The 26,060-nt window shown below is 43.7% G+C and overlaps 1 protein-coding gene across 3 annotated transcripts in view; it reads left to right on the top strand.

Annotated features, from left to right (window-relative positions):
- Nucleotides 1-26,060, top strand: part of NIPSNAP3A (nipsnap homolog 3A) — an 80,430-nt gene that overhangs the window by 23,688 nt on the left and 30,682 nt on the right. For all 3 annotated transcript variants that reach the window (XM_077249435.1, XM_077249452.1, XM_077249443.1), the window contains exon 3: nt 6,262-6,420. In XM_077249435.1, coding sequence (XP_077105550.1) covers nt 6,262-6,420 — 159 coding nt within the window. The remainder of the gene's footprint in view (nt 1-6,261; nt 6,421-26,060) is intronic.

The following is a 26,060-nucleotide window of genomic DNA, read 5'->3' as shown; positions in this document are numbered from 1 at the left end:
GAGGAAAGTAAAGAAATGAACATTCGAGAATAGTAAAGTCAGGATACAATAGTCAGCCAGGTATACTTACTCACTGCCGCCTTGCCACAATGACTGTGACCCCGCTGCTCCTGCTCAGCCTCTGCTGCAGTGGAAGAAGTGCTCTAAAAAAAAGGAAAAAAAATTAACATATGTGTAGATGTGACAGTGAATACTTACCAATCTGAAGAGGTGAGTACTCACCTCACTGACATGTTCGGCTTGTGCAGGCTCAGGACGTTGCTCCTCCTCAGAAGAAGATGACATTCTGATGCATGCAGAAAGAAAATAATGCCAGAAATTAGGACATATAGAGACAGAAAATAGAAAATAAAGACATTTGGCTAGGATGTACTCACATTGTTCAGTGTCTTGTTTCCTCCAAGGTTCTTGCCTGCGTCTGCTCTGCTTCTCTGTCTGCTGGGTAGTGATCTGCAAATGCCCACTCCCTCCTTTTATCAGTTTGTATGTGGCTAATCAGTGTCTAGACATGTTTTTCTGTGGTGCAACGCATGCATTCACAAATGCTAGCAAACGCATGTGCTTGCGAACGCATGCGTTCACATAGACCGTAATGCATTTTTTTGCCGCATTCCTTCCGCTAACAACCGCATACGTTTCTAGGCGGCAAATTGACGCCTCTAAAATTACTACATGTAGCGTTTACAGCGCCAAACCGCAGACGATGAAATGACGCATGCATCGTCTAACGCGGCAAAACGCAACAGATCGCAGACACATGCGTCCCTAATGTTAAAGATAGGAATACACGACGCATGCGGGTAATTGCGGCACAAACGCTGCGGACACAACCGCAAATGTGAAACCAGCCTTAATCAGTGGAAAACACCCACCAATGGCCACATTTTGGAAACTACACCACTAGATGAATTCATGGTGAATTCATCTAGGGGTGTAGTGAGCATTTTTAACCATTAGGCGATTCAAAGAATTGGATAACATTAGACTGAACAAATGGAAAATTACCATTTTTTTTCCTACTTAAATGTTGCTTTGGCCCCAGGTTTTTAATTTTCAAAAGAGATCTTTGGAAAAAATGAATGGCACCACACCCTATATGTGGCCTAAAACTAGTGCACAGTGCAATGCTTAGATGGGAAGGAGCTCCATATTGGAGCTCAGATTTTGCTGGAATAGTTTGAGGGTTCCATGTCACATTGGCAGAGCCCCTGAGGTGCCAGAATAACACAACCCCACCCACCCCCCATAAGTGACCCCATTTTACAAACCTCACCTCTCAATGAATTCACCTAGGGGTGCAGTGATCATATTGACCCCACATGTGCCTCTCAGAATTGTATACCATTGGTTGGTGAAGAAAGAATACATTTCATTTTTACTACTAAAATGTTGTTTTAGCCCCAAGTTTTTATTTTTTAGAAGGCCTCATAGGAAGAAATGGACCTCACAGTTTGGTGTGCAATTTCTTCTGAGTACGCCAATACCCTACATGTAATCGGGAAGTACTTTTCAGGCACAGTGCGAAGCTCAGAAGGGAAGGAGCTCCATGTTGTAGCACATATTTTGTTGTTATGGTTTGCAGGTGCCATGACTCACTAAAAGAGCCGCTGAGGTGCCAGAACAACAGAACCGCCCTCCCCCATAAGTGATTCCATTTTATAAACTATGCCTTTCTTTGAATTCATCTAAGGGTGCAGCAATCATATTGACACCTTAAGTGTGTAACAGAATTTTATACTATTGTGCAGTGAAGGAAAAAACAATTACATTTTTAGCACAAAAATTTTGTTTTAACATCATATTATTTGATCGCTTGTGTTACAAATAGCAGGGCTTCATAGAGTGAGTGCCAAAGACCGACAGTGGCATTTAACATGTTAACAGCCTCTGGTGGACCGCGATTCCACCCGTTGTTGTTAGGGGCACATGACAGCTCTTCAAATTAGCTGTCATGTGCTTGGAAAGATACAGGCTCCGCGCCGGGGACTGCATCAAATACGGCGCCACAACCTATGATGTACCTATAGGTCATAGGCCGTGAAGGGGTTAAAAAGACGGCCTCCGCTCGATAATTGCAAAGCTTTATAAGTCAGTGCTGCACTGACAGGAGCCTCTTAGACCATGCTCTGAGCATGGTCTAACATGCTTTCCATAGCTGGGTGACCAGGATATCGTCATGATGATGTCGTGGGGGTGCCGATCTGAAAGGAGAGGGAGCCGCCTCCCTCTCTCTGCCTTCTAAATTCTGCAATTAGTTGTGTAATTTAAGGGGTTAAATTGCTCGGGGCTGTGTAGGCACCGCTTCTGGCATTATCGGCTGAAGCTCTGCTTTCACTTAAGGCAATTGTGCGGGTACCGCTCCTGTGACCCCGAATGATCACCACTACGTAAATTTGCGTCATTTTGCGGGAACCCCTTACCGACCATGATGTAAACATGTCGTGAAGGGGTTAAAGAGATTTTCCGCTACCATGAACCAGTTATTGGTTTTGCCATAAATGCTTTAGGACAATTCACCTAAAGATCCCCATATACCTTTTCTGCCAAGTTACATGTTTTATGTCTTCTTGCTTTGATGCCCTGTCACCAGCTCTGGTATCATAGTGATCACTATATCTTCAGAATCCTCTGCTCCCTTCTTACTACATTACCCATTAATCCCTGAGCTGGGCTGCAATCCAGCAGTGATCACAGACCTGTAACTCTGCCTAAACCCTTCCCACTCCTCCTCCCAGAGTCACACACAAGTCTATCATGGCTCGGGTTCTGGACTTGATCCGGTGATCTTTTGCTGTGTGGTCGGATTCCCTCTCTGCTGGGCCACAGTCCTTTTCGTCTCTGTCCAAGTGCTGATGATTTGTTTTGTCTTGGTTTTCCTTTCTTGGTTGGCTTCTCTCCAGTTATTTTCCATTCTCTGTTTTGGCTCTGTCCTACCACACTTTGGGATGGGCTTCATATGTTCACCTTTCACTTGCCTCACTCGCTGGCAATTTTTTCATATAGATTGGTGTTTGTAGTTCCAGCTCCATAGCTAGGGGATTACCTTGTCAGGTAAGCCCAGTTGTTTTTCCTGCTGCAGATCTGTGAGTTTTCCTCCCAAACACCTGTCACTTCTTCTCAACGTTTGGGGGTCTGGGAGGTTTCACTTATTCTGTTTGTTTGTTTTTGGTTCTCCCTATTTATCTCTGTCTTTACTTTCGTGAACTTGTTTTAGTTTCTCATCCTGGGTTTTTATGTCTTTCTGCATGCTTTCATCTACCTTTTGTTGGATTTGTGTTGTGGACTCCCCTCTGGTTCTTCAGAAGGTAAGAGAAACCCCTTGACAGCCTCTTTTGGAGCCTGGTCCGTGAAGGAGTATTTAGTTCTGCGGCTACATCCTTTTCTAGTCTGTACAGGTACCCATGTGAGTGTGTGGGCACCATCATAACAGGTACATCTCCTGTGCAGGACACTGCAGGCAATAGAAGTAATGCAAAAAGCACCATTATGCCAACCCTGAAAATAACGATTTTCCCCTACATGCCCTCACTGGCATGGATGGATAGAGATCAGGCAATACCATATGCCAGAGACAGCCACCTAACAGGCAATGCCATACACCAAAAACAACCGCTTAACAGGCAATACCATATGCTAGAGAGAGCCACCTAACAGGCAATGCCATACGCCAAAGACAACTGCTTAACCAGCAATGCCATGCGCCAAAATCAGCCGCTTAACAGGAAATGCCATGTGCCAGAAATTGCTTCTTAGAAGCAGCAGTCTGACTAAATTGACACCAATACCTAAAAATTTTAAAAGCACCATGTAGGAAAATGATGGCTGTATCACAGAATAAATAATAGAGCAAACTAATATATAGCTTACTAAGGTGAGAGATGGTAAGGAAAATTGTCCTCATCATATGTGTTATAAAAGTTCAGCGTGTGTCCACATGATGTAAGATCCGTAGTAGTAGTAATAGTTGTCCCATGGATATAGCAAGTGGATTTATTCAGTCTTTGGTGTATAGCATTGCCTTTAGCAGTTGTCTACTATATATATTAGTAAGCTGTCTGAAAGTATTCACATTGTACATGTATATACACCCTGCTGTATACATACAGGTGCTTCTCACAAAATTAGAATATCATCAAAAAGTGAATTTATTTCAGTTCTTCAATACAAAAAGTGAATCTCATATATTATATAGAGTCATTACAAACATAGTGATCTATTTCAAGTGTTTATTTCTGTTAATGTTGATGATTATGGCTTACAGCCAATGAAAACTTAAAAGGCATTATCTCAGTAAATTAGAATTTATTAGACTTTATAACACCAGCTTAAAAAGTCATTTTAAAATCCAAAATGTTGGCCTACTGAAATGTATGTTCAGTAAATGCACTCAATACTTGTCCGGGGCTCCTTTTGCATCAGTTACTGAATCAATGCGGCGTGGCATGGAGCAATCAGCCTGTGGCACTGCTGAGGTGTTATGGAAGTCCAGGTTGCTTTGATAGCAGCCTTCAGCTTGTCTGCATTGTTGGGTCTGGTGTCTCTCATCTTCCTCTTGACAATACCACATAGATTCTCTATGAGGTTAAGGTCAGGTGAGTTTGCTGGCTAATCAAGCACAGTGATACTGTTGTTTTTAAACCAGGTATTGGTACTTTTGGCAGTGTGGACAGGTGCCAAGTCCTGCTGGAGAATGGAACTTCGTTCTCCAAAAAGCTTGTCGGTGGAGGGAAGCATGAAGTGGTCTAAACTTTCCTGGTAGACAGTTGCTCAGATTGACTTTGGTCTTAATAAAACACAGTGGACCTACACCAGCAGATGACATGGCTCCCAAACCATCACCGATTGTGGAAACTTCACACTAGACCTTAAGCAGCTTGGATTGTGTGCTTCTCCACTCTTCCTCCAGACTCTGGGACCTTGATTTCCAAATTAAATGAAAAATTTGCTTTCATCTGAAAAGAACACCTTGGACCACTGAGCAACAGTGCAGTTATTTTTTCCTTGGCCCAGGTAAGACGCTTCTGGCGTTGTCTATTGGTCATGAGTGGCTTGACACAAGGAATGCGACATTTGTAGCCCATGTCGTAGATACCTCTGTGAGTGGTGGCTCTTGAAGCAATGACTCCAGCAACAGTCCACTCCTTGTGAATTTCCTCTAAATTTGTGAATGGCCTTTTCTTAACCATCCTTTCAAGGCTGCAGTTATCTCGGTTGCTTGTACACCATTTTCTACCACACTTATCCTTCCACTCAACTTTCCATTAATGTGCTTGTATACAGCACTTCGTGAACAGCCAGCTTCTTTCGCAATGACCTATTGTGGCTTACCCTCCTTGTGGAGTGTGTCAATGACTTCCTTCTGGACAACTGTCAAGTCAGCAGTCTTCCCCATGATTGTGGAGCCTACTGAAACAGACTAAGGGACCTTTTTAAATGCGTAGGAACCCTTTGCAGGTGTTTTTTTTAATTATTCTAATTTACTGAGATGATGACTTTTGGGTTTTCATTGGCTGTAAGCCATAATCATCAACATTAACAGAAATAAACACTTGAAATAGATCACTCTGTTTGTAATGACTCTATATAATATATTAGTTTCACTGTTTGTATTTAAGAACTGAAATAAATTAACTTTTTGATGATATTCTAATTTTTTGAGCAGCACCTGTATATTCTAAGCCAGAGACCATGTAACGAAGAGAGCAGCTCTGGTTGCAGCAGGATTTAGCACAGCAAGGTCTATAGTACTTATGACAGTTAAATTAAAGGGACATGTAAAGTAGTGGCCAACCCCTTTATTGTTTTCTGTTGAAAACTTCCTGTCAATAGTGAAGCGTCTGTCCTGTCCCCAGTAACATTATTCTTTCATTACTTTTTACTATAGTTTACTATTTTTTCTTGATGTGTTGTGTTATACCCCCGAACCTGACCAATTCTTGATGATATGGTCATGGGTGTTAAAATGAATCCAAGTGCTGATGTGTTTGTGTGGTCGTCACGTGATTTGCATAGTTGCGGTTACATTCTGACTGGCACCTTTACCACCTTCTCACTATGTTCTATTGAGAGAAGCAGATGGGAAGCGAGCTAATGTCTGTCTGCAAGTATACGACTCACATATGAGTACTCCAGCTGGAAATAGAGAGGATCCCGACAGTGTGTGTATTGCGCACACCATTTGGTATTCTACCGTCACATAGGGTAACTGCAGGAACACCCCTTTAATCTGCTATACTAACCAAATTATTCCTCTTCCTACAGACAGCTTTGAACATCGGTCAGCAGTACGCTCCAAGCTTGCTCAAGACAAAGCATGGAAGGACAATTACATATCTAAAGCACTGCCCATGATGGACAAGCAAGACAATGAGGTTGCTTATTTGGTACCTTGGTGTAAACTTCAGAAACCAGAAAAAGAAGGTCAGAACTGTTCCATTATAATGCTTTCCTAACTAAGCAAATAGAATTTGACTTCACCATTACTTTTTTCTTTTACAGCAAATAGGTTGTCTTTTTAATGGAACCCCTTATCCAGGGCAGAACTGTGTTATATAGATTTTCTCTAATCCCCTCCACGACAGCACACAGGAGGTTGCCTCCCCATCCTAATTAGGGACAGGAACAAGAGGTTTAAATAGCCCTCCCCTTCCCCCAATCCCCAGTGTTTTCCCGTCCCTAATGGGATGAAGAGGTTTTTATTGTGTGCTCCGCGACATCCCGGGGATTTACCTTTAGCCGGGCAGACTGGGTCGATTGTCCCCGCCCTTCCTCCCTGATGCTGCTCCTGCCGCGGTGGGATCGCACCATCCTCCAGCGCCTTCGGCAATGCTGGATGGTTAGTCGGGGCTGGGAATGGCGCCAGGAAGTTCCTAAGGGTATGTGCACACATTGCAGATTCTCTGCGGATCCGCAGCGTTTTTTGCAGTGCAGAAACGCTGCAGATCCGCAATTGATTTACAGTACAATGTAAATCAATGAGAAAAAAAAATGCTGTGCACACGTTGCGGAAAATCTGCTGCGGAAACGCTGCGGTTTAAAAGAAGTAGCATGTCACTTCTTTTTTGTGAATCTGCAGCGTTTTTGTACCCATTATATTATAGAAAACCGCAGGGGTAAAAAACGCAGCAAATGCGCAAGAAAACCGCAGCAAAAACGCACAAAAAAATGCTGCGGAACCGCACAATAAAAAACGCAGGTGCGTTTTCTGCCAGGAGAGACAGAATCCGCACCAGAAATTCCTAAGCCTAATCCGCAACGTGTGCACATAGCCTAATACTGAGGGGGAGAGACCTCATCTGATTGGATGAGGTGGAAGACGCTGGATCTGGGTTCCTATATAAGGACCCTGATGGAAGAATCCATAAGGTAGGACTAAGGTCTGAATGATGGATTTGTCTTCCCTGAGAGCTGCATCTGCAGAGCCCAGTGCAAACCCTGGCCCAGTGAGTATGCCTAGCAAAGGGGTACCCATCTTTGGTTCAGGACCCATTCTTATGGGAACCCTCCTCCTTCTTTCTTTTAGGGAGACAAGGATCCAAGGATCCTGTACCAAAGGCTAAGGAAAAGTCTGCAAGCCGCAAGTGTGCCATCTGCAGTAAAAAACTCCCCTCCAATTACAAAAAAGCCTTGTGCCAGCTATGCACAGAGAAAGTTGTCCGGGCGGAACAACCATCCCTGATGGATGAAGTAAGAGGCATGATACGACAGGAGATAGTCATCCCTGGCTTCCTTCTCCCAGTCATTCACGGCGCCCTACAGTCTCAAAAAAGAGAAAATACGCCCCTGAAGACAGCTCAGACTCAGAACCCGAGTCATCAAACTCGGGGGATTGGAGGGAGGAAGGTGAACTGACTCCCAGCCATACAGAGGATGATAAGAAACTTCTTTTCCTCAGAGGATTTGGAGGAGCTAGTCTTGGCAGTCAGAAATACGATGGGGGTTGAGGAGGAGAAACCATCCCGTTCATTCCAGGATGATTTATTTGGCGGTCTGAAATCAAGAAGAAAGATGGTCTTCCCTATCCATGATAATGTCCAGAATCTAATGCTGGATGAATGGGAATTTCCAGAAAGGAAGCTGTGTATCCCTAATGAGATGAGAGCTTGTTTTACCCTGGATGAAGATACCTCAAAGTGTTGGACTGAATTCCCTAAAGTGGATATCCAAGTAGCTAGGGTAACCAAAAAAACTATGCTACCTTTTGAAGACTCCTCTCAACTCAAAGACCCTCTTGACTTCAAGATGGATAGCTTACTGAGGAAGTCCTGGGAGGCATCAGCAGCCTCCTTAAAAACGAACGTCGCATCCGCCTGCGTCACGAGAACCCTATTCCTCTGGCTGCTACAACTGGAGGACCATATAAGAAGTGGTATTCCAAGAGAGGATCTTCTGACATGTATACCTCTCCTTCAGAAGGCGGCAGGCTTTCTGGCGGACACCTCTGCAGAAGAGGTTTGCATTGCGGCTAGAACATCGGTACTGTCCAACACTACCCGAAGAGCCTTGTGGCTGAAGATGTGGAGCAGAGATATTTTGTCAAAATCTAAGCTATGCTCTATTCCCTTCAAGGGCGAGTACGTGTTTGGCCCTGCACTGGACGACTTACTGGAAAAAGTAACAGACAAGAAAAAAAATCTTCCCAAACCAAAACCTCCCTCGCTCACGACAGACCCCTCAATACAGGTAAAACGGGGCAATGGAGTTACCCCAAAGGTGGTAGACGGAGAAATATTTTTCAGAGCTCCCGTTCAGACAGAAAATGACGCCAAGCAGATAGGGGGCAGGATTTCAAATCACTTCCCAAACTGGCAAGAAATAACCTCAGACCAGAAAATCCTGGACTCGGTCAGAAGGGGAATAAAAATAGAATTTTCCTCCTTTCCCCTACAAAAACTAGAAGTAACACATCTTCTATTGACAAAGCTTCAGAAAATCCTATATACAGAACTCCAACAGATGTTGTCCTCAGGAGTAATATCACCGGTTCCAGAAGCGGAGCATGGCCAGGTCCACTACTCCCGTCTGTTTCTAGTAAAAAAAAACAGGTGGGAAATATCGGGTCATCATCAACCTAAAAAAGCTGAACCAACACGTCGTTCACCGGCGTTTCAAAATGAAATCCATAAAGACTACAATACCATTGATCAGGAAAGACTTTGCCATGGCCACCATAGACCTCCAAGAGGCTTATTACCACGTACCCATCCATCCATCCTAACATCAGTATCTGAGATTCGCAGTTACTCTAGGAGAAGAAGTACATCACTTCCAGTTCAGGGTTCTTCCCTTCGGGATATCATCGGCGCCCGGAACATTTGCAAAAATAATGGCAGAAGTAGTAGCCTTTTTCAGGATGCAGGACATCTGTATCGTCCCCTACCTGGACGACCTTCTCGTCATGCCTCCCTCCGTTATCACTCTAAAAGAGCATCTCCAATCAGTCCTGCATACCTTGGCATCCTTAGGCTGTATTGTAAATCAGAAAAAATCAGATCTGAATCCTTCAACCAAAAAAGTCTTTCTAGGAATCCTCCTAGACTCCCAGAACCTAAAATAATTTCTCCCGATCACCAAACAGTTATGCGTGAGATCAAAAATTCGGACGCTAAAAATACAGAAAAGGGTGACCATAAGGTTCGCCATGTCAGTGTTGGGGTCAATGACTTTGTGCATCAAGGCAGTCCCCTGGGCCCAGGCACACTCAAAAAGTTTATCCTTTCCCGCTGGAACAAAGACCAAGAGACTCTCAGTACAATAATCCCTCTACCTCAGCATGTAAAGTTATCCCTCAACTGGTGGCTCAGCCAAGGAAACCTGGCAAAAGGGATACCCTGGATACAATATCCTATGACGTCGATTACAACAGACGTCAGCAAATGTGATTGGGGTGCAGTGATGTCTAAGGGAGTCTTTCAGGGAGTCTGACCCAAGAAGATGACCAACCAGTCTTCCAATTTCAGATAATTGAAAGTTGTAAAAGAGGCCCTGAGGGCAGCAGAACCTTTGATCCAAAAAACCCATGTCCGAGTTTACTATTATTATTATTATTTATATATAAAGCACCATTAATTCCATGGTGCTGTACATGAGAAAAGGGGTTACGTACAGGGTTATAGATATCATTTACAGTAAACAAATTTACAATGACAGACTGGTGCAGAGGGAAGAGGTCCCTGTCCTTGCGGACTTACACTCGACGGGATAATGGGGAAGAGACAGAAGGTCGGGGGTGCAGCAGCTCTGGTGGTGGTGAGGCGGCATCTCTGGCGGTGGTGAGGAGGCAGCTCTGGCGGTGGTGAGGCGGCAGCTCAGGTGGTTGGTGACGCGGCAGCTCGGGTGGTTGGTGATGCGGCAGCTTACTCCGACAACATGACCACTGTAGCCAATCTACGTCACCAGGGCAGCACAAAACATGAAAGTCTCCAACAGATCTCGGCAAGGATATTTTGTTGGGCAGAGCATCATCTCCTATCTTTATCGACTCTCCACCTGAAAGGATCCGGCAACTTCAAAGCAGAATTCTTGAGCAGAATAGATATAGATCCAGAGGAATAGTTACATACACTGTGTTCCAAATTATTATGCAAATTGGATTTAAGTGTCAAAGATTTAATTGTTTTGTTTTTCAAATAAACTCGTGGATGGTATTGTGTCTCAGGGCTCAATGGATCACTGAAATCAATCTTAAACACATGTGATAATTAGTTTTCCAGGTGATTCTAATTAAAGGAAAACTACTTAAAAATGATGTTCCACATTATTAAGCAGGCCACAGGTTTCAAGTAACATGGGAAAGAAAAAGGATCTCTCTGCTGCTGAAAAGCATCAAATAGTGCAATGCCTTGGTGAAGGCATGAAAACATTAGAAATTTTCCAAAAACATAAGCGTGATCATCGTACTGTTAAGAGATTTGTGGCTGTATCTGAGCACAAATGTGTTTGTGCTGATAAAGGCATAATGAGGAAGATTACTGCCAGGCAAGTTCATCGGATTAAGAGAGCAGCTGCTAAAAAGCCATTACAAAGCAGCAAAAAGATATTTGAAGCTGCTGGTGCCTCTGGAGTCCCTCGAACCTCAAGGTGTAGGCTCCTTCAAAGGCTTGCTGTGGTGCATAAACCTACTATTTGGCCACCCTTAAACAGTGTTCACAAGCAGAAATGGTTGTATTGGGCCCACACATACATGAAGACTAATTTCCAAACAGTCTTGTTTACTGATAAGTGTTGAGCAACCCGGGATGGTCCACATGGATGGAGTAGTGGATGGTTGGTGGATGGCCACCATGTCCCAACAAGGCTGCAACGTCAGCGAGGAGGTGAAGGAGTCATATTTTGGGCCGGAATCATGGGAAACAGCTGGTAAGGTCCTTTAAGGTTCCTGAAGGTGTGAAAATGACCTCTGCAAAGTATATGGAGTTTCTGACTGACAACTTTCTTCTATGGTCTAAAAAGCAGAAACGTGCCTTCAGGAGCAAAATCATCTTCATGCTGACAATGCACCATCTCATGCTGCAAAGAATATCTCTGAGTCATTGGCTGCTATGGGCAAAAAAGGAAATAAACTCATGGTGTGGCCACCATCTTCTTCTGACCTCAACCCTATAGAGAACCTTTAGAGGATCATCAAGCAAAAGATCTATGAGGGTGGGAGGCAGCTCACATCCAAACAGCAGCTCTGGGAGGCTATTCCAACTTCATGCAAAGAAATACAAGAAGAAACTCAATGGATGTAGGAATTGTGAAGGTGACATCAAAGAAGGGTCCTATGTTAACATGTAACTTGGCCTGTTAGGATGTTTTGGTGTTAAATAGCTTTTTTGTTCAGTGAATGTGACCTACTAATGCTGCAAATTCCACAAATGAGCATTTTCAGTTCTTTAAAACATATCAAATGTTTAGAAATTCTACTGTGCCTAATAATTTGGAACAGTGCATTTTGAGTTTTTATTCATTTTGGAGATTATACTGTTATCATTGGGAGGTTTCTTCAATAAAATTTGATGTATAATCTAACGGGTGATGACTTTTATTAGACTGACTGTCATTTGCACCAACCATTTAGGAAAATCTGATAAAAATGTCATTTGCATAATAATTTGGAACATAGTGTAGTTATATAGTTATTAAGGTTGAAGGAAGACTTTAAGTCCATCTAGTTCAACCCATAGCCTAACCTAACATGCCCTAGCATGTTGATCCCGAGGAAGGCAAAAAAAACCCATGTGGCAAAGAGTAAGCTCCACATTGGGGAAAAAAATTCCTTCCCGACTCCACATACGGCAATCAGACTAATTCCCTGGATCAATGCCCTATCAAGGAACCTAACCCTGTAACATTATACTTTTCCAGAAAGGTATCCAGTCCCCTCTTAAATTTAAGTAACAAATCACTCATTACAACATCATACGGCAGAGAGTTCCATAGTCTCACTGCTCTTACAGTAAAGAATCCACGTCTGTTATTATGCTTAAACCTTCTTTCCTCCAGACGTAGAGGATGCCCCCTTGTCCCTGTCTCAGGTCTATGATTAAAAAGATCATCAGAAAGGTCTTTGCACTGTCCCCTCATATATTTATACATTAAAATAAGATCACCCCTTAGTCTTCGTTTTTCCAAACTAAATAGCCCCAAGTGTAATAATCTATCTTGGTATTGCAGACTCCCCAGTTCTCTAATAACCTTGGTCGCTCTTCTCTGCACCCGCTCTAGTTCAGCTAGGTCTTTCTTATACACCGGAGACCAGAACTTGCACAGTATTCTAAGTGTGGTCGAACTAGTGACTTGTATAGAGGTAAAATTATGTTCTCCTCATGAGTATCTATGCCTCTTTTAATGCATCCCATTATTTTATTTGCCTTTGTAGCAGCTGCCTGACACTGGCCACTGAACATGAGTTTGTCATCCACCCATACACCCAGGTCGTTTTCATTGACGGTTTTGTCCAGAGTTTTAGAATTAAGCACATAGTTATACATCTTATTACTTCTACCCAAGTGCATGACCTTACATTTATCCCCATTAAAGCTCATTTGCAATTTATCAGCCCAAGCTTCCAGTTTACATAAATCATCCTGTAATATAAAACTGTCCTCCCCTGTATTGATTACCCTGCAGAGTTTAGTGTCATCTGCAAATATTCAAATTCTACTCTGAATGCCCCCTACAAGGTCATTAATAAATATGTTAAAAAGAGGGCCCAATACTGACCCCTGTGGTACCCCACTGCTAATCGCGACCAAGTCCGAGTGTGCTCCATTAATAACCACCCTTTGCTTTCTATCCCTGAGCCAGCTCTCAACCCACTTACACATATTTTCCCCTATCCCCATTATTCTCATTTTATGTATCAACCTTTCGTGTGGCACCGTATCAAAAGCTTTTGAAAAGTCCATATACACTACATCTACTGGGTTCCCTTGGTCCAGTCCAGTTATTCCTCTTCAGATACTCCAGTATAGCATCCCTTAGAATACCCTCCAGGATTTTACCCACAGTAGAGGTTAAGCTTACTGGCCTATAATTACCGAGTTCAGTTTTTGTCCCCTTTTTGAATATTGGCACCACATTTGCTATACGCCAGTCCTGTGGTACAGACCCTGTTATTATGGACTCTTTAAAGAATAAAAATAATGGTCTATCAATAACTGTACTTAATTCCTGCAGTACTCGGGGGTGTATCCCATCCGGGCCCGGAGATTTGTCAATTTTAGTGATTTTTAGACACCGCCGTACTTCCTGCTGGGTTAAGCAGGTGACACTTAATGGGGAATTTTTGTTATCACTGATCATATTGTCTGCCATGGGATTTTCTTGTGTAAATACTGATGAAAAAAAGTCATTTAGCATATTGGCTTTTTCCTCAACCTCATCCACCATTTCCCCCAGACTATTTTTAAGGGGGCCAACACTATCATTTTTTAGTTTCTTACTATTTATGTAGTTAAAGAATATTTTGGGATTATTTTTACTCTCTCTGGCAATGAGTCTCTCTGTCTCAATTTTTGCTGCCTTGATTTGTTTTTACAGAATTTATTTAATTGTCTGTATTTATTTAATGCCTCCTCACTACCTACTTCCTTTAATTCTCTAAATGCTTTCTTTTTGTCACTTATTGCGCCCCTTACAGCTCTATTTAGCCATATTGGTTTCCTCCTATTTCTAGTATGTTTATTCCCATACGGTATATATTGTGCACAGGTCCTATCCAGGATGCTAATAAACGTCTCCCATTTTCTTTGTGTATTTTTATGTCTCAGGATATCGTCCCAGGTAATTGCACCAAGATCCTCTCTCATCCGTTGGAAATTTGCCCTCCTGAAGTTTAGTGTCCTTGTAACCCCTCTACTACACATCTTATTGAAGGATACATGAAAACTTATTATTTTGTGATCACTATTCCCCAAGTGATCCCCAACCCTTATATTTGATATGCAGTCTGGCCTGTTGGTTAATATTAGGTCTAGCAGTGCCCCCCTTCTTGTTGGGTCCTGAACCAGTTGTGAAAGGTAATTGTCTCTCATAGTTTTCAAAAACCGATTACCTTTGCTGGAACTGCAGGTTTCTGTTCCCCAATCTATTTCAGGGTAGTTGAAGTCCCCCATAATAATGACTTCTCCTTGAGTCGCAGCTTCATCTATTTGCTTAATGAGGATATTCTCCATTGATTCCATTATTTTTGGAGATTTATAACAAACCCCTATCAGTAATTTATTATTTTCCCCCCTCCCCTTATCTCCACCCACAGGGACTCTACATTTTCATTAAATTCACCTATATTGTCACGCCGGATGGGTTTTAAGGACGATTTTACATACAGACACACCCCTCCCCCTCGCTTATCTGTACAGTCATTTCTAAAAAGGCTATAGCCCTGAAAGTTAACAGCCCAGTCATGGCTCTCATCCAGCCATGTTTCAGATATCCCCACCATGTCATAATTATGCTCCAGCAACATTAATTCTATTTCGTCCATTTTGTTGGCGAGGCTTCTGGCATTAGTATACATGCACTTGATGTTCCTCTCTGTACCTCTATTCTTTCCTAAATTATTAATTGTTCTAACCCCACCCCCCGAATGGAGCCTAAATATGAGAATTTTCCAGTCCATAACCAAAAAATGGAGTCTCCCAGAAGTGGACCTGTTTGCAAACCGAGGAAATGCCAAAACAGAGCAGTACTTTTCCATAGGCCCAAACGAAACCCATTCCAGGGTGGACACCTTCGCTCACCTCCTCCTCCTCATCTCCAATTCCTTTACTACCAAGGACTCTGCAAAAGGTCAGGAGAGACGGGGTAAAAACTATCTTAATCGCCCCTCTCTGGTCAAAAAGGAGCTGGTTTGGAGGGAGCCCTAAAACTAATGAGCTCAGAGGAACCTCTGATCCTGCCTCTAGACTGGGACCTTCTACATCAAGGTCCCATCTTTCACCCTGCTCCCCACAGCCTAAGCTTGGCAGCCTGGCTTCTGAATCTACAATCCTGAAAGCCAGAGGCCTCTCAGATGCGGATATATCCACTTTACAAAAAACCAGGAAGCCGATCACCAATGCCATATATTCCAAAATATGGAAAACCTCGGCATGGTATGGATTCACTCCCATCGATCCTTTCCACCCGGATGTAGCAGAAATCTTAGCTTTCCTACAGGACGGCTTATCTAAGGGACTAAAACCAAGTACTCTGAAGGACCAGGTGTCTGCCCTGAGTTCCTACTTCGACCAAAATCTGGCAAACCATTGATGGATAAGGCCAGGTTCACATTACGTTAACAGCAGCGCGTTCAACACATGCGTTAACAGGCTGCTGTTAATGCAAGTGCCAATGTGTCATCGCGCTAGCGCAGATAGAGCTAGCAGATGCTCTATCTGCGCTAGCAGTGACGGACCCGGAAACGCTGCAGCCCGCATCCCAGGGTCCGTCACTCAATGACGGCACATCGCTAGCGCACGCCCATTGTGGGCGTGCGCTAGCGATGCGTCCGACATTGGACTCAATGGCGGTGTTAACGGACTTTTTTTACACCGCGTTATGCCGCGGTGTAACGTAGTCCATCTAATGGACGCCTGTAACGTAATGTGAACCCAGCCTAAGGAGGTTCATGTCAGCCGCTTCCAGAATCCGTCCAAAGAAATCCAAACATAGTCCCATCTTGGGATTTGAACATAGTGCTAAAAGGTCTAACTATCCCACCATTTGAGCCGATAGACCAAATCCAGATAGACAGACTATCCTGGAAAACATCACTTCTTGTAGCCATTACAACGGCAAGAAGGGTGGGCAGATACAAGCTCTATCCATCAGAGAGCCTTATCTAAGAATCGTGGATGACAGGATTACATTTCGTCTAGACCTGTTCTTTGTACCAAAAGTATCATCGGACTTCCACAGGTCCCAGGAAATAATTCTGCCCTCCTTCTGTGACAATTCAGAAAATGAGAGAGAAGCAGGATTCCATTCTCTGGACGTTCGGCGGACAATCCTTGTCTATTTGAATGAAACAAAGTTAAAGGAAAGATCAAAATCGTTTTGTTCAGTATGGTGGACCAAACAAAGGGAAGAAAGCTTCCAAAAGTTCTTTAGCAAACTGGATCACGAAAGCCATCATGGACACTCACAAAAATCAGGATCTACCTCCTCCTGAATCCTTGAAAGTCTACTCAACTCGAGCTGTCTCCGTCTCCTGGGCAGAGAAGGCCAATGCGTCCATCGAGTAGATTTGCAAAGCTGCTACCTGGTCCTCGGTCCATACCTTCAGTAGGCACTATAGATTAGATCTAATGTCAGTAAGAGATCTAACCTTTTTCAGGAAAGTCCTGCAAGCTGTTGTACCTCCCTAACCATTTTTCTTTTTGCATATCTCCTGTGTACTGTCGTGGAGGGGATTAGAGAGAAAATAAAATTACACTTACCGGTAATTGGGTTTCTAAGACCCTCCACGACAGTGCGGGTAATTCCCCCCCTAATAAAATATGTTCATTTGATTCTTTTGTGTAAATAAATAAATCAAGCATTCACTCTATGTGGTCCTTGGAAAACACTGGAATTTAGGGGAAGGGGAGGGATATTCAAACCTCTTGTATCTGTCCTTAATTAGGATGGTGAGGCAACCCCCTGTGTGCTGTCATGGAGGGTCTTAGAAACCCAATTACCGGTAAGTGTAATTCTATTTTCTTTTGTGTTAAAAGGGTCTTCCTTCTACTTTAAAGGTTATTGTTAACTAGATGGAGGCCCGATGCTATCGCACCAGGAGGCGGTAATGTCATGATGGGGGCAGGCTTTGCAGCGTTGGGAATCTCCCCCCCCCCACATGTGCTGACCCACCTATCCACTCTCTCTTTCCCTATGTGTTGACTTCTCCCGTCTGTTCTCTCTTCTTTGACCTGTCTACCCCAGGTGCTATCCCCCTTATCTGCTGTCTCTCTCCTTCCTGTGCTGTGTTCTCTGTTGTGAACTCTGTTCTTGAACTCCCTCCTGTGGTCAGGAATGGTATTTCTGTGAGTTCTGTCCGTGGGTTCCCTCTGGTGGCTGAAAGTGGAGCTGCTGGTCTGGAGGTGGCTCCCTCAGCTGCATCGTTTAAGACTGGGCTGGTTCCTCTATTTAACTCTGCTCAGATCGTTACCTGATGCCAGTTGTCAATGTATCTGTACTGGTTCAGATCTCTCTTGGATCTCCTGATGACCTGTCTACTTCAGCAGAAGCTAAGTCCCTGTTAAGCTCATTTGTTGTTCATTTGTGTGCTGAATATATTTCTGAGTACCTGCTAAGTTTTGTCCAGCTGGCTATCATGATATTGTCTCGCTAGCTGGTAGCTCTGGGTTGCAGAGTGGCACCTACCGCGCCGTGAGTGAGCGGGGGGTTTCTTGCTCACTCTGCGTGGCTTTTGTAGTTTTTTGTGCTGACCGCAAAGATCCCTTTATCTATATTCTGTCTATTTAGTAAGTCGGGCCTCCTTTGCTGAAACCTGTCTCATTCCTATGTTTGTGCCTTCCTCTTTACTCACAGTCAATATATGTGGGGGGCTGCTCTTTTCCTTTGGGGAATTTCTCTGAGGCAAGGTGAGGCTATATTTCTCTTTAGGGGTAGTTACCTCTCAGGCTGTGAAGAGTCGTCTAGGCAGAGTCAGGTACGATCCACGGCTAATTCTAGTGTGTGTGATAATAGATTAGGGCTGCGGTCAGCAGAGCTCCCACTTCCCAGAGCTCGCTCTATTTTGCAGTTTTGACTGTCAGGTCATTCCCGGTGCTCCTGACCACCAGGTCCAGCCATAACAGTTCTCCCCTCAAACACAATACTGACATTACAGCAGGAGATTGCAGAGGATACATTTTGTGAGGTAAAATATTGTTTAACCCCTTTCTGACCTTGGACAGGATAGTACGTCCGAGGTCAGAATCCCCGCTTTGATGCGGGCTCCGGCGGTGAGCCCGCATCAAAACCGGGACATGTAAGCTGTTTTGAACAGCTGACATGTGCCCGCAATAGTGGCGGGTGAAATCGCGATTCACCCGCCGCTATTAACTAGTTAAATGCCGCTGTCAAACGCAGACAGCGGCAATTAACCGGCGCTTCCGGCCGTGCGGCCGGAAATGAGCGCATCGCTGACCCCCGTCACATGATCGAGGGTCAGCGATGCTTCTGTATAGTAACCATAGAGGTCCTTGAGACCTCTATGGTTACTGATCCCCGGTAGCTGTGAGTGGCACCCTGTGGTCGGCGCTCATAGCACACCTGCATTTCTGCTGCATAGCAGCTATCTGATGATCGCTGCTATGTAGCAGAGGCGATCGTGCTGTGCCTGCTTCTGGCCTCCCATGGAGGCTATTGAAGCATGGCAAAAGTAAAAAAAAAAAGTTAAAAAAAAATGTTAAAAAAAAAAATATATAAAAGTTTAAATCACCCCCCTTTTGCCCCATTCAAATAAATCAATAAAAAAAAAATCAAACCTACACATATTTGGTATTGCTGCGTTCAGAATCGTCCGATCAATAAAAAAAAGCATTAACCTGATCGCTAAACAGCGTAGCGAGAAAAAAATTAGAAACGCCAGAATTACGTTTTTTTGGTCGCCGTGACATTGCATTAAAATGCAATAACGGGCGATCAAAAGAACGTATCTGCACCGAAATGATATCATTAAAAACGCAAGCTCGGCACGCAAAAAATAAGCCCTCAACCGACCCCAGATCATGAAAAATGGAGACGCTACGGGTATCGGAAAATGGCGCAAATTTTTTATTTATTTTTTTAGCAAAATTTGGAATTTTTTTCACCACTTAGATAAAAAATAACCTAGTCATGTTAGGTGTCTATGAACTCGTACTGACCTGGAGAATCATAATGGCAGGTCAGTTTTAGCATTTAGTGAACCTAACAAAAAACAAGTGTGGGACTGTACTTTTTTTGCAATTTCACCGCACTTGGAATTTTTTTCCTGTTTTCTAGTACACGACATGCTAAAACCAATGATGTCGTTCAAAAGTACAACTTGTTTCGCAAAAAATAAGCCCTCACATGGCCATATTAACAGAAAAATAAAAAAGTTATGGCTCTGGGAAGGAGGGGAGCGAAAAACGATCATGGAAAAACAGAAAATCCCAAGGTCATGAAGGGGTTAAAACCAGTCAGTAAAATATTTTACCTCACAAAATGAATCCACTGTGATCCCCTGCTGTAATGTCAGTATTGTCTTTTGCTTCCTCCCCTGCGCAGGAGATGTAGTATGCTCCATACACGGTCAGACATAGACAATTTTTAAAATTAACTTTCGTTCGTGGGAAAACCCCTTTAATGTGACCGGCTTCCTCTGCCTGTAGACATGTCGCGCATCTGCCGCCGGGATCAGCGACTGCATATACTGTGTGTGTGGTGCGTACGGTATATACAGTGTGTGTGGTGCGACGGTGTTCCACTGATGGTACAGTGCAAGAGGCTGGTACCACCAGCAGCTTCCATATTGAGACACCCATCATCAATATGGAGGTCGGTGAACTTCCGCCACTTGGAATTCTGGGATCCAGACACATCTGGACCGAACAGGATGTGAAGACATTACAAGGTAATTATATAATTAGATGGGCCCAACAGGGTGTAGTAACAAAAATCCTATACCCAGGATCCTATATCCTTCACTTCCGCTTCTGTGTTCCCTCCCCCCCCCCCCCCCCCCCCCGATCTTGGGCCATCACATATCGGTTTCAGTCAATCAATGGTTACATGATGCTTATACAGAATGTGGTGGTCGCATGATGCCATCTCTGAATGTTGCTGCCCCAAGTCCAGCAGGTGACACAGGAATGGGTGCCTGTCACTGTTAACCCCACCTTAGGCCCTTTAAAGAAGTATCTTGCTGACCTGTCTGTACACTTGTGACACCTCAGGTTTCAATCTGTGCCTCTCATTTTGATATGCCTAAATCAGCAGTGACCAAACACATGACTTCTGTAGTAACGTGGGCTTCCTAGACTGAGACCCTGAGCAATAACCATCAAGTCCATTTAAAGCGAAAGACACTACAAGTACAGTAGATGTAGCAAAAGCAAAATATCATTGCGTAGTGTATCTTCAGTGTTTCTCTTTGGCATCTGTAACATCGCTCAGACTGGACCTCCTGGTTCATGAGCTAAATGCCAGAAGTATAGTAAAGGCTATGTATCAGTGCAAATGTTATATTTTGTTCCATAGAATTTATTAATTAGTAATATTTATGTACAGAATGTCAAACATAAAACAGACTTAGGGTAAGTTCACACAGGGCGTTTTTGCTGCGTTTTTTTTATGCAAAATTTCAGCTGCTTTTTACAATACCAGCAAAGCCTTGGAGATTTCAGAAATCTCATGCACACACATTGTTTTTTTGTGTGATCAGTATTTTGTGCTTTGCTGTGTTTTTTGGACATAGAGCATGTCACTTCTTTCAGCGTTTTTGCTGCGTTTTTTCACCCATTGACTTGAATGGGTGTTGAAAAAAAACGCAGCAAAAATGCAGGTATCATTATTTGCTGCGTTTTTGCTGCTGAAAATCCAAGAACATTAGCATGGACAAAGAGAAAAAAAACGCGCCAAATACGCAACAAAAAAAGCACCAGAAACGCACCTAAACCTGCATTTTTGACGCAGCTTCTTTCCTGGCAAGAAGATCAGGTTTTCCTGCAGAAAAATAAGCAGCAAAAACGCCCTGTGTGAGCTGACCCTAACACACATACTTGTACAGCGCTATGTATCTGGGTAGATTTCTATTCCATTCATGGTCTTAGGGTACAGTTATGAATTTCATTGTGTATAGTTATCTGGTTGGGATCTATAGCATTGTTCATCCTGCAAATATGAAATGTAATATGCAAAAACATTGGGTTCACCAAATGACCAAACAATTACAAGGACACATCAAAGCATGATATTAGAAGCCAATAGGCTACATGGAAACAAAGCCGGTGTGTCCATAATGAGACCGAGGGCACAGTCTGATGACGTATAACAAGGGCCAGTGCTATCTAATGTTTTATCAGATGGCACTCAGCCCACTGTAATACTAAGGGACTGTGCAGAGTTGCAAGTATTTTTTCTCATGCCGATTCAGCATAATAAAACAATCGCAGCATTTTGCGTGGACATATGATCAGATCACACGCACCCATACAAGTCTATGGGTGCATGTGAAACATCGGACTGCACTCAGATGTCATTCAAGTGCAGTCCGACAGACAATGGAGAAATTAAGTTCTCCATCTTCTCTGCACCTGTGCTGTGATTTTCTCATTCTAGAGAATCGGATCACACTAAGGTGACACTTGGCTCACAATGACAGAGTTTGATGCGAGTGACATTAGCAAAATCAGCCCCGTTTCTCTCGCATAAGAAAGGCGACATGGCCATATGCTAACACCTATTCTCATCTGCCCAAAAGGTAATAATTCATAGAAAACCCCAAAGGAAATTCAATATGTAACACAATTGATATGAGGGCAGCGGAAGGATATAAATAAGTCTGCTGAAATATGTTAAGGAATCAAAGATGAATAACAATGGGGGCGTGGCTATGTAGCGCAAGAGAGAGGACGCACATTGAGAGAGCTCCTGAATCCTTCTATCATCCTGCACACAAGCCCCCACATAAAGCGACATATCCGCCACCGCTGGACTCCCCGGCTTACCGGCGGCTCTTCTGTGCACTGCGGGGGAGCTTCTGTGACCGGGAGGCTCCGGGAACGGAGTGCTTCGGAGCGGGCCCATAGTGAGGAGGCGGCCATTTTCGGTGGATTGCGCTTTGCTGGGGAGCGCGGCGCGGCTCACCGCTGGAGACCGAACCTTGTTCTGACTCCCAGGAGGTTGGCTGTGCCTGCGGCAGGTACCGTGAGTCTGTAGTGCGACGTGAGCAGGGGAAACCTGTGAGGAGGCGGTGCCTGTGTGAGGTGGCTGGGATCTTCTGAGCGCGCGCTCCAACAGGAGGAGACACGGCGCCATCTTCTTTATCTCTGCTGCACTGTGTGGGCGAGTGAGTGATTATCCTGGACATACTGAGGGGACGCGTGGCGTGTGCTCTCAAAAATTGAGCCCAGCGCCCCTCATAATTCAATAAGACACCCTGCCTACTGGTGCCATTACTTTAGAGGGTTTCTGAATCCCCTCTCCTGGCTGCTGTCATTGCGGGCACGGTGGGTCCCCCCTGGTGCATAGCACCTTAATGAAACCCTGAGACTGCCATATATATAACCTCTCAGCTCACTGCAGACACCACTCTGCTACAGCCTTGCTGTGTCTATACAATCTGCAACTCTGACCTCGTTCATCATGCAACGTTCCAAGGGCTCGGGAGCAGCTGATAAGTTAAAAGAATTTGCCATAGTTGACCCCTCTGATAATACACGAACCCTTAGAAATAACCCCTCCCAGGTGCAACGTAAAAATCGTCCCTCTGATGGCGCCGAGGGAGGCGAACAGGAGGAATTAACGCTTAAACAAGCGTCTGACCAACTAATGCAAGCTATTTCCCTAACCAGAACGTCCCTCACCGAAAAAATCGAAGATGTACATATTGAGGTGGGACGCCTCCGCCAAGATATGCAAACTATGAAGGGACGTATTACGGAAGTGGAGACGAGGGTATCCCATGTAGAAGATACCATTACACCCAATGGAAGCCAAGCTGACAAAAGTAGCCGGCTCTGTAAATGCCTGGAAACAAAAGGCAGATGATCTAGAAAATAGACTGCGTCTGAATAATATTCTTTATATTATTGGTCTGCCAGAACGTACAGAGGGTCAACAGCCTGAGGTATTTCTGGAAGGATGGCTCAAATCTTCTCTGGGTGATGAATTTTCTTCAACGCTTGCTGTGGAAAGAGCCCATCGAGTGCCCACAAAACCTCTCCCACCCGGGGCCCCACCTAGACCTTTTCTGGCACGGATCCTTAATTGCAAGGACAGAGATACGATTTTGCGGTTGGCGCGGCAAAAAAGCCCCATCAAATTTAACAATGCTGTGATCTCAATTTTTCCGGATTTTTCCATGGAACTTCAGAAGCAAAGGGCCAGATTTATGGAGATCAAGAAACATCTCAGAGACAGAAACATCATCTACTCTATGATCTACCCGGCCCGACTCCGAGTTGTTTATAAAGGTTCTTCTGTGTTCTTCACAGATCCAGCAGAGGCAGCTGAATGGCTACGATCCCATGGGGCGTCTTGTGCAAAGGAATCCTAAATGCATTTAGTCAAGTAAAATTCTTATTACTAAATGTAAAGCTCTCTCAGGAAATGTCCAGATTACCAACAATACCGGACGCTGAATCCAGCGAGGGTATCCCCTTACTTTTTTGATAACAGGAGCACAGGACGTTGCTCCTACACTGTTTGGTTCTTGTTTAACTTTTCCTTTTCTATTGGTTATCTTTGTTATTTAAGTAGAAACTGCCGTGGACGATGCTCTTTTTATCTGTGTGCTACCTTTGACCTCTGCCTGAGTAACAATGCATATCATGTTTGGATAAGTAAACATGGGATCTGAAATAGTATGTATGACATGGAATGTACGTGGTATTAAGTCCCCCCGAAAGAAAATCAAGGTCTTTTCACAGATCAGACGCCACCACCCACATATAATAGCCTTGGTAGAGACACACCTGACCAGAGATACAGCCCGATGTGTGCAGAAACCATGGGTACAATGGTATATACACGCTTTCCACACTAGCTACTCGAGAGGAGTATCATTACTAATACATAGAGATTTTAGATGGGAGGCTAGAGAGGCCCGAAGGGATTCTGAAGGCCGGTTTGTCTTTGTGCATGCGCTAATTAATTCAAACGAATATGTAATTTTATGTGTCTACAACCCTCCCCCGGCTAATATGACCATCCTCCAGATGGAGATGAGCTTTGCTTTAACCCCTTCACCCCCAAGGGTGGTTTGCACGTTAATGACCGGGCCAATTTTTACAATTCTGACCACTGTCCCTTTATGAGGCTATAACTCTGGAACGCTTTGACGGATCTTGGCGATTCTGACATTGTTTTCTCGTGACATATGGTACTTCATGTTAGTGGTAAAATTTCTTTGATATAACTTGCGTTTATTTGTGAAAAAAATGGAAATTTGGCGAAAATTTTGAAAATTTTGCAATTTTCCAACTTTGAATTTTTATGCCCTTAAATCACAGACATATGTCACGCAAAATACTTAATAAGTAACATTTCCCACATGTCTACTTTACATCAGTACAATTTTGGAACCAAAATTTTTTTTTGTGACGGAGTTATAAGGGTTAAAAGTTGACCAGCAATTTCTCATTTTTACAACACCATTTTTTTTTAGGGACCACATCTCATTTGAAGTCATTTTGAGGGGTCTATATGATAGAAAATACTCAAGTGTGACACCATTCTAAAAACTGCACCCCTCAAGGTGCTCAAAACCACATTCAAGAAGTTTATTAACCCTTCAGGTGTTTCACAGGAATTTTTGGAATGTTTAAATAAAAATGAACATTTAACTTTTTTTCACACAAAATTTATTTCAGCTCCAATTTGTTTTATTTTACCAAGGGTAACAGGAGAAAATGGACCCCCAAAGTTGTTGTACAATTTGTCCTGAGTACGCTGATACCCCATATGTGGGGGTAAACCACTGTTTGGGCGTATGGCAGAGCTCGGAAGGAAAGGAGCGCCATTTGACTTTTCAATGCAAAATTGACTGGAATTGAGATGGGACGCCATGTTGCGTTTGGAGAGCCCCTGATGTGCCTAAACATTGAAACTCCCTACAAGTGACACCATTTTGGAAAGTAGACCCCCTAAGGAACTTATCTAGATGTGTGGTGAGCACTTTGACCCACCAAGTGCTTCACAGAAGTTTATAATGCAGAGCCGTAAAAATAAAAAATCATATTTTTTCACAAAAATGATCTTTTCACCCCCAATTTTTTATTTTTCCAAGGGTAAGAGAAGAAATTGGACCCCAAAAAATGTTGTGCAATTTGTCCTGAGTACGCTGATACCCCATATGTGGGTGTAAACCATTGTTTGGGCGCATGGCAGAGCTTGGAAGGGAAGGAGCGCCATTTGACTTTTCAATGCAAAATTGACTGGAATTGAGATGGGACGCCATGTTGCGTTTGGAGAGCTCCTGATGTGCCTAAACATTGAAACTCCCTTCAAGTGACACCATTTTGGAAAGTAGACCCCCTAAGGAACTTATCTAGATGTGTTTTGAGAGCTTTGAACCCCCAAGTGTTTCACTACAGATTATAACGCAGAGCCGTGAAAATAATTTTTTTTTTTTCACAAAAATGATTTTTTAGCCCCCAGTTTTGTATTTTCACAAGGGTAACAGGATAAATTGGACCCCAAAAGTTGTTGTCCAATTTGTCCTGAGTACGCTGATACCCCATATGTGGGGGGGAACCACTGTTTGGGTGCATGACAGAGCTCGGAAGGGAAGGAGCGCCATTTGGAATGCAGCCTTAAATGGATTGGTCTGCAGGCGTCACGTTGCATTTGCAGAGCCCCTGATGTACCCAAACAGTACAAACCCCCCACAAGTGACCCCATATTGGAAACTAGACCTC

This window comes from Ranitomeya variabilis, chromosome 1 (assembly GCF_051348905.1).
Source record: "Ranitomeya variabilis isolate aRanVar5 chromosome 1, aRanVar5.hap1, whole genome shotgun sequence".
In the NCBI taxonomy this organism is placed as follows: Eukaryota; Metazoa; Chordata; class Amphibia; order Anura; family Dendrobatidae; genus Ranitomeya; species Ranitomeya variabilis.
The sequence above is the reverse complement of the archived record's forward strand: the minus strand, read 5'-3'. Positions and strand labels throughout refer to the sequence as shown.